Source organism: Anticarsia gemmatalis, chromosome 29 (assembly GCF_050436995.1).
Source record: "Anticarsia gemmatalis isolate Benzon Research Colony breed Stoneville strain chromosome 29, ilAntGemm2 primary, whole genome shotgun sequence".
Taxonomy (NCBI): Eukaryota; Metazoa; Arthropoda; class Insecta; order Lepidoptera; family Erebidae; genus Anticarsia; species Anticarsia gemmatalis.
Genome location: NC_134773.1, coordinates 1,896,009 through 1,912,230, shown reverse-complemented (window position 1 = coordinate 1,912,230; position 16,222 = coordinate 1,896,009). Strand labels below are relative to the sequence as shown.

The following is a 16,222-nucleotide window of genomic DNA, read 5'->3' as shown; positions in this document are numbered from 1 at the left end:
ACTTCATAATGTGCTGTAAGAAAGTCATGGATTCCACCAAAGCTACAGACACACCAGGAGACGCCTTCTTTGTATTGAGGTCCCTCCTGAATTATCTGGCTCTCACTTTTTTACGATTTACAGTAAAAGACGAAGAGCAGATGGCTCAGGCATTTTCTAAGACTCAGTATAGCACGAACATCTCAAACCTGATATTTGGAGACGATCAGGTTTACTATTGTCCTCCTTGTAACGAGGCCCTGACCAGGGCCCGATTAGCAATCAACAAGAAGAATCGGGACACTAGTAGTTTGATTGCCAAGCTAGTTGTCACCTGGCTCAGAGCTGCCGAGGCTTCGGAAGAGACAGTGGCTGCTATCATTACTGCCTCAGTTCTCACCCACACTGCTCACAACGGAATGGGGATCCTAGAAATCATTGCTCAAATCACTGATCATTATGAGACTGTCTGGGATGACCTAGCAGACATGACATGTACTGCTAGAACTTTCAAGTCCTGGGATTTGATCTCCGGGTTCTTCGTTAAACATCTCCCTAAGGGTGATGCTGACCAGACTTACCCGTGGGCTCGTGTCATTCATGACGGGTATTTCACTGAGTTCAAAACTATCAAGCACGCCTCTCTCGCAGCTATTCTTGCCCCCTCTCTTGCTGCTTGTCAAGAAGATGAGGGAATTTACGAAGCAGCCTGGGCAATCAAGAGGAAGGCCACTGTTGATGATCTACGACCTCTAGGAATGGAGGTCTTGTCAGAGCTGGCCGGTCACTTGGCCAAGCTTGAGGGAACCACTGAAAGAACCCAGACGCTGATTAGGAGAGCAAAGAGTAAGGCAGAGCGATCAGTGCCCAAAAATCCGGTCCCAACCAGAAGGTTTGATGAGTTCTAAGGGCACATCTTGAGGTTACATTAAAAAAAAAAAAAAAAAATAAAAAAAAAAAAAAAAAAAAACATTTAATGTACTGGGTACATTATGCTGTGCCGGTAAATAAGAAGACTTCTTGCGGTTTGAAGAAAGTTTATTTTCAGATCCTTATTGTTTCGATGCTAGCTGTGGACTGTGTTGCTAGTACAAATGGCCACCATATTTATACAAAATCCTCAAATTAATGTAGGCCCTCTTATTGGCCGATAAAAATGGACCAATTAGAATCCCCGCATTTTAGCCAATAGGATTCCAGTAAGACATTTTGGACAAAAGCTTAAGTACTAGGAAACTTGACTGCGACGAGAGCCGCTTACATTAATTAACAATTTTTAGTGTATTTCTGTACAATTTCTTAAATAAAGTATATATATTTACAATTCTTGTCTTATTATCTACCTTATAAAAATACAATCAGTCGAATATTAGAAAATAACATAACAATTTTTAAAACTTAATGCTAAGTGTCGTGCTCAGTGGCGCCACCACGCACAATTCCATTGATCATAGTGATATCTATGAATTGGCTACAAAATTCGCAGATATATTTCAAATGGAGCACATGATGTTACAAAACGAAATTATTACTCTGCGCTGCGACATATTTCTAAAAGCAAGGTCATCATCAAGTCAAGACTTCTGGGCATTGGTTTCCAACGAAAAATATACAAACTTGAAGAAATGTGTTGAACAACTTCATTCGTGTTTTGGTTCACCATATTTATGTGAGTCAGCATTTTCCTACTTAAAACAAACAAAAAATAAACACCGTTCTCGCTTGACAGACGCTCATACATTGGATTCTTTAAGGTTGACAATTTCCAACTACAAACCTGATTATGCTAAACTAGTGGAAGATACTGCGACGCAATGCTCACACTAATATATAGATAGGACCTATGAATGTTGATTAAACATCAACTTTCATTCCAAAGTATTAAGTAAGAGTAAGGAAACAATTTCACATGTGATACAAAAATTGTAGGACTGTAATAAAAAATGTTTTATGATTATGTACTAAACACTATGCTGTTTCATTAAAGATTTCAAGAAGTATGTAAGTGGTAGATCGCACAGGGTTTCGGTAGTAAACAGTAGATTTTACGCCTGATCAAGTTGGCCACCCCTGATATAGACCAACCTCTCAACTGTTTTGTCAAGGAAGGACACGACGAAACTTGTGAATATTTGTTCAAAAATAAATTTATGCGATATACTGAAGACTTTTATTTATTTAAAACGTTTCCGAACGAACGAATGAACCATAGTCAACGGTTACTATTCATATAGCTCCTAACAACGCGCCAATATGACAGTTTCAAAATTTTGAACCTAAGTTTCGCGCGTCGAAAGTGCACCGCAGTGAAATTCACGTTTTTTAAAAAAATTAACTAAATAAGGTGAGTGAATACTATTTTATATTGATATTTATTCAGTTTTGAACATTTTAGGTAAAGAGTTATTCAAAATACGTAAGAATATGTGAGGATTTCGTCTCCTAAAGTTAGGTCTAACACTAGCCGTTAGTTAGCGCAACATATTTCAATTTTTTTTCTTAATTTGTTTACACCTATTCGAAGGTTTTATATTATTTTGAAGATTGAATTATCTAATTGCTACAAATAAAATAAATAAATTTAACCCATTAATGTCCCACTGCTGGGCAAGGGTCTCCTCCCATAATGAGGGAGGGGTCAGGCCTTGAGCCCACCACGCTGGCCAAATGCGGGTTGGGGACTTTGCATGCCCTCAATGAATGTTTTAACAAATTTTTAGGCATGCAAGGTTTCCTCACGATGTTTTCCTTCATCGTTGGAGCATGTGATAATTATTTCTACAAGTATTATAATTTATATGCAACAATATGGAGATAATTTTATAAACGTAATTTTGCAATGGCATATCTATAGCGTCACACACACATACACAATGTCAATGGCCGTCGGTCGTGTACATGAACACGGCAGGTGGCCATGTTGTTTTTTTCTATATACATATGCACATTTTTGTTTATTCGGTTTTTTGTCATTTATATTTCATATTTATGTTTTGCTCCATATTAATTGTATAAAAATTACATTATTTATAATGCCTTTACAAAACACTATCTATATCTGAAACTGTTTACAGAATGGCAAGTTCACGTAAACTTGTGGAGCGCGGAGTAACTTCAGGGTTGGTCATGGGCATGGCCGTCGAAGCCACCCCCCACGGCTCTCGCAATATTTTGGGTGACCACGTCATATTGGAGAGGAGTGACTCAGGACAACTTAGGGTAAGTATATGAGGGACGCGGAGTATCCAACTGGAGGTACCGCGTCCCGGCCACTTTATGGTGACTGTTGAACACCGTCAGGTTTTTAGTCGGTATGCCTAAATTTAAAAGCCGGAACGCCTTGCCGGCGGGAGCACCAGACAGACCCCCGCTTCCTCCCTGGAGCGGGACATGCAGTAATGCATTTTTCCAGAAGAGAGAAAAAAAAACAAAAAAAAACTGGGGTAAAAAGTATATGAGTATATATGTACATGTGTGTGTGCGTGTGTATGTAGGTAACACAAAAAAAGGTTGATTTTTTTAAAAGTTATGTCAAATCTTGAGATCTAGTTTTTGTTAATGTGTAAGTACCCTCTTAACAAATCATATACGTAAAAATTTCACACTTTTAAAGAGCGGTGACAGGTTTTATGGTTCTTTTAAGAATTTGCTGACATCGAGTGTTTTTATTGTTTCTGATGAGAACTTTGTTGGATGCTGTATGTGGTAACTGTGGTTCATTTGACTGTTTGCTTTCAATAGAGCATTGTTCATTTTATTGTTCTGAAACAAAATGAGTGATTTACCAGCAACTTCAGTGGCTAGGGCAGTAACCATGATCGAGGAGGGGCATTCCTAACGTTCGGTCAGTCGCGCATTGGGTGTTTCGACATCGGTAGTTCATCGCGTTGTTCGACGCTACAGGACGACTGGATCTTACGAGCGGAGGCGAGGACAAGGCAGAAATCGATCAACCAGTGCCGTAGATGACCGTTATATCGTCATGCAGACATTAAGAAATCGTCGACAAACTGCTGTTCGGACCCGAAATCAATTGCAAGAAGTCCGTAACGTAAATGTAAGCAGTGTGACCAGATTTAATTTTAAGAAAATACCGAGGCACCTCAAAAAAATACTGAAATATACCGACTAACATAGGACAGATATACCAATAAAAATACTGATTTTCTTAAAACGTTTTATTTATTCATGCTCACAATAAATGTTAGAATTATATTTTAACATCCTTTTCGAAGGATTAAAATTTACACAACCTCCTTCATCTTTAATACCTTGCTTTGTTTTTAAAATAGCTGACACATTTTTGTTTATAAATCTGTTTCTTTGGTCCGTTTTTATTAAATTTATCTTTGAAAATATGCGCTCGCATGCAGCATTCGACACCGGTATACATAGAAGAGATTTACTAAAACTAGTTATATTTTTGTATCTCCCGAGTCCCGATAAAGAAAAAGAAAGATAAGAAAGTCCCGATATTCGAACATTGTCGCAAAGACGTTCACTCACTACGGTGTTGCCATAACTTCAACCAAAATATACCCAAAAATACTGACTACCAGCAATATACCTGAAAATATACTGATGTTCGGCAAAATCGATGAAATATACTGAAAAAGTATTAAAATACTGAATCTTCAACCAAAATATACCCAAAAATACTGACTATCAGCAATATACCTGAAAATATACTGATGTTCGGCAAAATCGATGAAATATACTGAAAAAGTATTAAAATACTGAATCTGGTCACACTGAATGTAAGTGAACGTACAGTAAGGAGACGACTGGCTGCAGTTGGGCTAGGTTCTTATGTGCCAGCAAAAGCTCCAAAACTCGAGAGAGCTCATCGTGCGGCATGATTAGTGTTCGCTCGCTAGCATCGAAACTGGACAACTGAGTGGAGACACGTTTTATTCACTGATGAGAGCCGTTTTTGTGTTAATTTCGTGGATGGAAGGGAGAGGATGTGGGGATATCGAGGGGAACGCTATAACCAAACCAACTTTACTGAAACTGTGTCATATGGTGGAGGGTCAGTAATGGTATGGGGTGGCATATATTTGGGAGCTCGCACAGAGTTAGCGATCATTCAAAATGGATCACTTACTGCACATCGGTATGTAACAGAGATCTTAGAACCTTATGTTATGCCTTTTACCCCATTCATTGGAGATAATTTTATTTTTATGCACGATAACGCGCGGCCTCATACTGCTCGCATAGTGCATAGGTACCTTAATGAGGTTGGTATTACTCAAATGAACTGGCCAGCACGGTCGCCTGACATGAATCCTATAGAACACGTCTGGGACATTCTGGGAAGAAGAGTTCGACAGCGAAATCCAGCTCCCAGGAATGTTCATGATTTAAAACTCGCATTGGTGGAGGAATGGGACAATTTGCCTCAAGAATCAATCGACAACCTTATTTAGAACATGAGCAATCGTATACAAGCACTTCTATGAGCTCGCGGGGGCAATACTCGTTATTGATTTTTATTTTTTTGTGTGTTAATTTTAAAACTGAACCGACAGTAACTTAAAGGAAAAATTGCATAAATCGCTTATTTTTCATAATTTTCGTATAACTTTTCAGAAATTAATATTTTGCAGTTAAATTCATTATTTTTTTTTAGTTATTTGAGCAGAGGTTGAGATTTTGTATAAAACAAGTCGATAAGAAAGTCTCGTATCGGCACGCGTACGGTCGAGTCGTTTCGCAGAACTCGTTAGCTCTTATCGCAATCCTTTTGTTCTCACGGTTGCCAAGTGGCCGCGCCGGGCGGCCGGCTACCTGAGCCAGTGCGCAGGCACTTACCTCGTGATATTGTTTATAACATTATTACGAACGAATTATGGAATGTTCACAATCTTCAAATGAGGATGTAGATCTGGAGGTGAATGCTATGGTGGGCAACCAGTATTACATCTTGGTGCAAGAGGAAGAGGGTCGGGATGGGACAAGGAAAAGGAATCGGGAAGCTAGGAAATCGGATGAAGAGTGGACAGTTGTAGGAACCGAAAAGAGAAAGCGAAAGCAGGAATCTGAACACGAGCCACCGAAGTGGGAAGTAACTATATCTTGTAAAGATAAGTTACCTAAGTCGTTCGCATTGGCTAAGATGTTGAAAGCTCTGTCAATAAATAACATACTTAGGGTGAAGTATGTAAACGCATATCGCGTTCGTATCCAATTCAGAGAGGTCACCGATATGAACAAACTTTGTTCGTGTGATTCACTCGTGGCAAAAGGTTGGCGCTTTAGCAAAGACCTAGAAGTGGGCTACTCATACGGTGTGATCAAAGACGTGGACCTGGAACTAGAGGATACAACCGTCCAACAAAGCATAACTTGTCCAGAAAACCTAGAATTGATATCGGTGAGAAGGCTGAACCGACGAGATAAGGAGAATGGCGGTTGGACACCTAGCGAAGTTGTAAGGCTATGTTTTAAGGGGGGATTGTCTACCGGAGTATGTACATGCCGACGGACTGAGAATCAGAGTGGAACCCTATATCTTTCCCGTCTCCCAATGCTCGCGGTGCTGGAGACTAGGACATACAAATAAAATGTGCCCTTCTGCCAGAATTGTATGTCCTAAGTGCAGAGGGCCGCACGCTAACTGTGAGACGAAAAGTTACAAATGTGCAAACTGCTCAGGTCGTCATATGGCACTATCAAGGATATGTCCGTCATATATTAGAGAGAAAGAAATTCGTGACATAATGGCTGATCAAAACTGCACCTACAAGAGAGCGTTAAACTTGCATGCGGCGGCTGTGGCAACCGAACCCCCCAGTCAGAACAGAGTGACTGTTAACACCACATCTAAAGACAGTAAGTCTTTGGATGTAACAGAGGACCACCCATTAACTTTGAGTACAGAAGAAAGCCAAGAAGATTCATCGGAAACTGGGACAACACATAAGAAAACCAGAAACGGCAAGAAAAGAAATAATAGACAATATAAGACATGGAGCGACCTTTTCAAGGATGAGTCGGAGCGCCCAGCGGAGGAGAACACGCCACAAACACACGCAGAGGAAAATACCGATGATCAGTCGTATCAGTTTAAGGATTTATTAGTGCGGGTGAAGGAAATTATTTTCCTTTAACCGATTCATGGCCAATGACTCAACAGTTGAGTCATTAAAAAACCTTTAACCTCGAATGATGGCGAAAAGCATTAAATCATTACAAGGAGCCAATGACTCATCAGTTGAGTCATCCTTCAGGGAGGCCGATGGCTCAAATGGTGAGCCACCGACCAATGAATGGGGCCTGGCTGAAATGTTCACGAAAATGAAGGTGGCAATGAATCGGTTAAAAGACTTTCATTGATGGCGAAAATCAAAAGTATTTTTAAATTATTTGTTGAGTGGATATTATCGGTGGTGGTAGAAAACGTGTCAGATAGTCCTTTGTTACAGTTAGCATTAAGTGTTTTTAATGGATAGTAATAGTAAACGTATTAAACTGAACATTATGCAATGGAATGCACAAAGTCTCAAGCCTAAATTAACTTCATTTACACATCTATTATTTACAAGTAATATTCATATAGCAATAATTTCTGAAACATGGCTGGAACCCGATAGTTATGGGCGATGGGCGCCCAATACCATCAATATTGATGAGACGCTAGAATTGTTAGACGATGGTGTAGCTGTAGGTATCTTTATAGTAGATTTTATATTTATGTTTTATATCAATAATCCTAACAAAAAACTGTTTTTCAGCCTTTAGCAGCTGCATCTTGTGCAGACGCATTCGCACCAGTCGATGAAGCCAATGTATGTATATATGTTTAAAAGATTTCAAGTATTTAGATTATTGCAAAGATATTATTTTCAGGCTGCAACTGAGACCTGAGCCCGTGTGCCATTGTTGCCACTGAGAGATGGTCAGTATATATATAATTACGATGAATGGTAATCAAAGAGCCTGCTTACATTGAACTGAATTGCATTGTGTACCTTGCGTGCTGCATGACTGGTGCTGATTTTTCTTTACGAAAATTAAGTTCTTACTATCATTTTTCGATAAATAATGGCTTGTTTATATTTATCGGAAAAATAAAATGCTAATTAACAATATCTTGCGTGAAGCATGAGTGAGGTTGGTTTTAATTGTGTGATTATAATCAACATTTACAAACTTTTTTTTTAGGGGAATTGCTTATTACGCTAGGAAGGTATGGTGTTGTGTTTTGTTTGCGCTTTGGGTGTTGGAACTATTTTTTTTTTAATAGGATGATGGACAACTCTTCGGCCCGTCGGCCGCTGGTCGAGTCTGGAAGTGAGGTTGACGAAGACGAAAACCTCACTCTAGAGGAGCTGCAGCAGCTTCTGCAAGATGACGACGAGGATGGCGAAGACGGCGGGCTGGATGCAGACTACCTCTGGGGTGACGATTTCGGTACATTCCGCGGCGAAAGGTCAGCATTTCGCGAGGAGGTAGGTCCCAAAATTGAGGGAACGTGTCCACTGGACATTTTCACTCAAATTTTGGACCTGCCAATAATGGACCTTATTGTCGAGGAGACGAATAAATACGCACAACATACCATCGATACGGCTGTTGAAACAGATACCCTTCCACCAACATCAGGGGTGAATGGGTGGGTGGAAACATCCACCGATTAAATTTATCGCCTCATGGGCATAATGGTGCTGATGGGTATCTGTGTCAGGAACCGTATCGATGAGTACTGGAGCACGGGCATTTTGGGCATGCCAGGGTTTCGTAGCCTCATGTCACTACAACGGTTTTGGCTACTCATGAAATTCCTGCATTTTGCCGACAATGGTTACTTGTTTCCGACAATGAGTGGGGAGGAAAGAAAACTATTTAAAATAAATTCAGTTTTGGAGTATCTAAATTCAAAATTTCAGTCCATTGGCTCGCCTAGCAAAGAACAGTCTATTGACGAGTCGTTGCTGCTTTGAAAAGGGCGGCTGAGTTAGCAAATCCACTCAAACGTCCGTGGAAACTATTGTAGCCAAAAAAAAAGTAGCGTTGTACGTCCCGGATACTAAACCATCCATAGCGTCAAGTATTATAAAACCGCCACCTATGAGGGATTATGCGGATGTTTTGAGAGTGTCGATAGCTGAATCGATAGCTGACAAACTACTTTACAAACCAAACAAGAGATGGCGGTGTAACAAGCTTTGACAAATGAATAAAAAATATTTTTCACCAGTCAACATTTCGTTGTGATTTGTGTTTATGCTTTGGCAATACAAAAATTGGTAGAAAATACAATTCTTTATACTGGCAACTCTTCGTTTTGTCTCAAACGTCAACCATCTTTCTTTTACAGCTGTTTCAAAAATGTGTTGCGTTGAGTCTGCTATAAATTTAAGAAAAGTTAAGGTTTAGTGGCTAGATTTCGATGCAAAAAAGTTATTTTGAGGTAAGTCTGGATGCAAGTTTTTATTTATCCATAATAAATACAGTTATTTCAAGGCTTTTTAATGTTTTTTAGCTTTTCCAAATAAAAGCAACAGTTTTATTAGCAGTGCCAATAAATGATTTTTTTTTCTTTGATGACATAGTGATTGGCATAGGTGCCAATCACTATACTTTCTGATTCTTGTATTTTAAGTGTAGAAATCTCAGGCAAAGGATATTTTGATAGATTTTGAACTTTATTTCACAGTCATTTAAGTTCTTTTTCATACAGAATCAATTCTTAGCACTGCCAATGACTATAGTTTTTTGGATGTGCCAATGACTGTACTGTGACTGTAATATATTGTTATATTTTAGATTTACGGAAAATGCCGAAGGTTAAGGAAGGAAAGATATATTCGAAAGGGTATTCAGAATCGGAGCTGGATAAAGCTTTCGAAGCTATAAAAAATGGCATGGGAAAATTAACTGCTACGAAAAAATTTAATATTCCACGCGCAACTTTGCAGTTTCGGTTGTCCAAAGAATTCGTCAAAAGTCGACCTGGTCCTGACACAGTTTTATCCAGCCATGAAGAAAATCAGCTGGTACAATGGATAATTGAATCTTGTCGAAAAGGTTTCCCGCGGCGTAATGTCATACAAAGTGTGAAATTATTTTTGATTGCGAATCCCAGATCGAACAGCTTTATAGAAAACACTCCAGGTGAGGGATGGTATAAGTTGTTTTTAAAAAGGCACCCTGAGGTTGCTTTAAGAACATCTGAAGCTGTAACTTCCGCTAGTTCAAAAATCTCAGAAAGCAATATTCGAAGCTGGTTCACACAGATAGAAAATTATTTGAAAGAAAATAATCTTTTTCACATTCTTAGCGACCCGTCTAGAGTATACAATGGAGACGAAACTAACTTTATTTTGTGTCCAAAAAATACAAAAGTAATAGCTCCAAAAGGGGAAAAAAATGTTTATGAGGTAGACCATGCCCCATCAAAGTCCTGCATCACGGTCATGTTTACCTTTGGAGCTGATGGTGATACAACACCACCTATGATTATTTTTCCGCTGAAAAGGATGCGACCAGAGATTCGAAAGTCTGTGCCTAAAGAGTGGGGTATTGGATTGTCAGACAATGGGTGGATGAAAGCAGAGGTTTTTATTCAATACATAAAGAACGTTTTGCATCCCGCCCTGCAAAAAAAGAATGTTACTTTTCCAGTTATTCTTTTTGTAGATGGCCATAAAAGCCACACTACTCTTGAGCTGTCACAACTTTGCCAAAGCCTAGACATAATACTCATAGCTCTATATCCAAATGCAACCCGACTTTTGCAACCAGCTGACGTAGCTGCATTTCGGCCCATCAAAGTAATGTGGCGCAAAGCTGTTCTTGAATGGCGGGCAAATAACCTGACGAAAACATTGCTTAAAACTGATGTTGGGTCCATCTTAGATAATGTTTTACCAAAATTAAAAAAATCGACGCTAATAAATGGTTTCAAGGCGTGTGGGTTGTGCCCATTTAATCCGGACGAAGTAGATTACTCAAAATGTCTGATGCCCGCCAAACCCCAGCGTGCCATTCTAGATGATAATAGTTCTGTGAATATGAATTACCAAATATTTCAAGAAATAGTCGGACCTCAGCTAATCAGGAAAATGAAGGCTCAGGTAGTGGCTAAATCCGTTGAAGCGAAAAAGCTATTTGAAATTTACAAATATTTAGCACCAAAACATTCGGCGCAAAATTCATTTTCACTGGCGGAACCATCAACCAATTCTGACGAGATACCCATTGATTGCAGTATGGATGTCTCAGATATCGTGATACATGAAGATTATGAAGTATTCAACCAAAATATTGCATTTGCGCCTGAAATGGAAATATGTACATCAGAACCTACAATAACCCCTGAGGCTATTTTTGAGTATCAAAAGGAAAATGTACCTAATGACGCCTCAGTAAATAATTTAGATAATATCTTAATAAAGACTACTGAATCAGAAATACCTGTATCAGATTTACCTTATGCACTTTCGACAACTAATGATTCATCAATGGATAGAAATACAAAAACACCTGAAGTTATTTTTGAGAATCAAAAGGAAAACAAACCAGATAAAGACGCTTCACTCACAGCTGCATATTGTATTCCATCGACTAGCCGACAAAATATAGAGTTTGTTGGAGGTGAATGGGTGCTCGTGGACATCACACCAAACGAAAATCTTGAAACGCAACAAATACAAACTAAATTGAAAGACTTTCTGCCTATCCCAAAAACACCTATTAAAACGCACAAGCAACATGTAAGTAAACAACACCAAACTTTTGTATTGACAAGTAAAGAGTGGGAAGATATGGAACTAAAAAAACAACAAAAAAAGATAGAAGAATATCAAGAAAAAGAGGATAAAAGAAAAGCTAGGCTAGAAAAAGCAGAATTGACGCGTTTAGCCAAAGCCAAGAAAGCAATTGACAAACAAAATAAAAAGTACAGACCCAAAACTGATAACCAAAATAAAAACCTAATTAAAACAGACAGCCAAACTAAGACAGATCAAGCTAAGAAGTCAAGTAACATCAAAATTATCTCAAATGTTGTAATAAAAACAGCAAACACCACTTATTCGGAAAAAAATGAAGGATTAATTAGTGTAGAAAAGAATAAAGAGAAAGAATGCAACAAAGAAATTATGGAACAGGAAAAACTACTGCCTTCAACTACTAAATATCAAGATAAAACAAAACATTTAACTAAAAATGAAGAATTTACAGAGGAAATAGAAGATCGTCAGCCCATTGAACTTATTAAAACAGAATCAGAAAGTAAAGCAACAAAAGAAACGAAACGTCTTATGAAAAATGAACATATAAATAAAACAAACAAACCTATTACGGACGAAGATCTTCTTAAAATTTTATTAGAAGATTAGGTAGGTACATTAAGAGTTTATAAAGATTTAAGTGGGTACCTAGGTAGGTGTTAGAAAATATTTCAAAAAGTGCCAATGATTAGAAGACTGCCAATAAGTGCCAATGACTATATATAATTTATAGTGCCAATCTCTATGCTCAAGTGCCAATGACTATAACATTACGTAAAAATAAGTTTAATTAGATTTTTAAGTTAATAAAACATATTATTTTAGATTCAATGTGGTATTTTATTGATCCCTATATTTCTTACTTCCCGTTAAAACAATAAAAAATAAAGAAACTATCGTTTATTCACGAGAATTAAGCTTTAATTTGTTAAGGTCAGCTTAGAGTGCCAATCATTGTACTGTTTACCCAGCTGGATTATGTCGTAAGTACTATAGTTTTATTAATTTTTCATAGATAATTATACATAAAAATAAACTAGATGATTTGTGTTTTCTGATTACATATATATTATGTACGTATGTAATACATTCTTTATGTGTATAAAAGTCTTATTTGGAATTCAAAGTACAACTGTGTCGAAAAAATGGCGGCTCGCTTCGCGCCGATTTTAGTTATGTTTAAGTTTGTTTTTTAGTAAAATAATATTTAAACAACGCGTAACATTTCACAGTAAACATAATAATGCACATTACAATTATAAATACTATATTGTTTATCTGAATATTTAAAATGTACAGAAATTTATTAGAATAAAACTTAACTATAAGTAACTTTTAACAACTAAACTAAACTAGAAATAATTTTAAAAAACAAAATATTTACAATTATACAATATATTTACAATATAAAATATGGATACAAAAGGAGTGCGTCACGCGTCGTAGAATTTCTCCTCACCATCGTCGACTGGTAACGTACCCAGAATGCTGGCAGCATTGCCATTTTATTTTTTAAATACTTACACAATATTCAGCGATCCATACTAATATTATAAATGCGAAAGTAACTCTGTCTGTCTGTCTGTCTGTCTGCTACTCAATCACGCCTAAACTACTGAACCAATTTGCATGAAATTTGGTACGGAGATATTTTGATACCCGAGAAAGGACATAGGCTACTTTTTACCCCGGGAAAATGTCGCATTTCCCGGGAAAATTCAGGTGGCGTACGAAATCACGAATATTCAATATTATAATGACACTGAATTAACAAACTTCCGTTGTCATGGCAACTGTTTTAATGGCGGATATGCCTTAGCGCGATTTCGTTATATTAAGAATAGAATTAATTTTGAAAATATTTTTCGTGAAAAAAAAAAAGCATTATATATCATCACGCTACGGCCAATAGGAGCGGAGTAACAGTAGAAAGTGTTACAAAAACGTTGAAAATTCGGACCCATTCTCTCTTATGTGACGCAAGCAAAGTTGCGCGGGTCAGCTAGTGATTAATAAAACAAGACAATGTGTTCCTCAGGTTTATTATTGTGGATAGATTTGTTTCCACGGACGTAACAACAATGATTCAAAATAAGGTTTGGTACAGACAGAAAAATATGTTTGCAATATTTCTCTTATTTTTTGTGGGTTTGGATCAGAGCTTTTTTTTGCTTGGGGGTGTTTAATCATACTCTTATCTTTTTGTTTTTGTGATATAATAATAATAATAATATACGTTTGTTCATGATTGTCGATTCCTGCACTCTTTTTTTACCTCACTTTCTTACATGGGGGATGTGTTCTACAATTTCATCTTACTATATTTTCTTTGTGATGTAGGTATTAACAAAAATTGTCTAAATCAAACAAAATTATTTATTATAAGGTATATGGTTTTGCGCTTATTTGTTTCGTGCTATGGTTTTGAAAATGTTGATGTCTTGTGCATTTTATATATTATTTGCTATGTATGATTTTTATATTTTAAGTGAATGATTTTTATTAGTCACTAGCTGGTTTCTTTGATGAGATTAACGCTTTAAACTAATACATACTAACAACAATAAATTATAGATCACCGACCGAAAACAACTATTTCCTTGAAACTCCTAGAGGCCGAGGAGTTCGCACTAGAGGAGGAAACATAAATAGGTATTTTTTTATTTTGTTGTCTACGTTTGTACATTTTATTATGTTTAACACATCTTATGTAGGCGGTTTTAAAAAGATACCTGTGTAATATTCGCAGAGGCCGAGGTCTTCGGACAAGAGGCGGGGGAACACCAGCTAGCAGGTATTTTCTAATTATGTTAAAAATCTACTTTCGTACATTTTATTTCGTTTGACTCGTGTATATAATGTTGTATACCACGTAGTGAATGTGATCTGCCGTCTGACCACTTAAGCCATAGAGGCCATGGCAGTCATGGCGACCGTGGCAGCCAATTGGAAGGACGCGCTAGCTCCCGAGGACGTCGAGGAGGCCGAAGAGGACGCGGTCGAGGTCGTGGACAGTTGGAAAGCCGGGGAAATAGTCAGCCGTCACAAGAGATGCAAGCATATTTTACAAAGATGTATTGTTGCACTGTCATTTTGATTCTGTTATATTGAATATTATTATTTTTTGCAGTGAACTAGAACTAGTTCGTGCTCAGCGGCAATTGACGCATAAGCGTGTCGCAGCGTTGCCAGCTGAGGCGAAACATGAGCTGATGGCTCGTAAACGCGAGGCCCAAGTCGCACGGTTAATAATGCCTGATGCGCCACCTCGCAAAAGACGTTTTTTTATATTATTTTCAAAAATATAACAATTTTATTTTAATTGTTGGTGTTTAATTTGAAACCCAAACAAAAAAATAACCAACTTAAATTACAAAGTGTGAATGAGACCTTAGATGGAGAGACGCGGGCGAGACGAAGACACGCCGCGATAATATTATGAAGAGTAGTGTTTTGTTTCGATCAATTTAAACTACTTAGTTATGCGTCCCAGTCCCATACATCATACGATACTAGTAAACTGAAACGCATCACGCCACTCGCCATAGCAACGCAAGCTGATCCATTTCTCAATAACTAATAAGACTAATAAACATTCGATTCTTGCTACTGGTCATATTTCTCCATAACTAATAAAACTAATAAACATTCGATTCTGGCTAATGGTCATGAGACTCCATGAGGTGAGGTCTCACCGATACACACATGTAAAGCTCGTAATCGAATATAAGTGCATGTCTTTTAGACCTAAGGGTTCTGTTCCGCATCTCACGTTCGACTGTACACTCGTTTAGTATTAAGATATTTTAAATAAAGTATTTTTTATTAAGAAACGCGAGTGTTAATATTTGACTGGCGCAGTCGGGTCGGATTGTTCAAGTCGCGAAAAGTCGTCGTTTAACGTACACACGAATCGGTCGTAACGTCGTTCTGATCGCATAGACTACAATCCGTATAAGAATCTACAAATTAGTCAAAAACGCAAGGCGAGCAGCGGCAGCACCGGCATGAGATCGAGCGGTATATTGTGAGTAGACCCTTTATTCACTCCGTTCCCATGTCTATCCATCCATACGTTTAACTGGACTGAAAATTGCCATAAACGTATTTTTAAGTGAAGTTCTGCCCAAATCGCGAGCTTTCACTAGTAGAGTAAGTTAACAAAAATATTTCCAATAACTCAGATATTTATTTATTTGCCTTATTATTTTTGTGTGTGTATAATTTTGTGTGTTTTTGTGTAATATTATTGTGTAAAATGGCTCAACAAATTACACTTATCCCTAAGGAAATTCAATGCATTATTCCACGATATGATGGAGATGAGAAACTATTGAATCTTTTTATTAACAAATGTGAGTACGTTATAAGGAGCTTTAGGGGAGAAAACAATCCCGTTCAGGCAACTTATTTATACCACTGCGTAACGAGTAGGTTAGTAGGCAAAGCAGCTATTTTAGTTAGTGAACGAGAAAATATCTCCACTTGGGAGGAATTAAAAG

At 37.7% G+C, this 16,222-nt stretch overlaps 1 protein-coding gene across 1 annotated transcript; it reads left to right on the top strand.

Moving 5' to 3' along the window:
• The first annotated feature begins 9,335 nt into the window (after positions 1-9,335).
• LOC142985164 (uncharacterized) lies at positions 9,336-14,926 on the top strand. Its single transcript, XM_076133161.1, has one exon. The coding sequence runs from the start codon at positions 9,765-9,767 to the stop codon at positions 12,327-12,329; it is 2,565 nt and encodes an 854-aa protein (XP_075989276.1). The 5' UTR covers positions 9,336-9,764; the 3' UTR covers positions 12,330-14,926.
• The last annotated feature ends 1,296 nt before the right edge of the window (positions 14,927-16,222 follow it).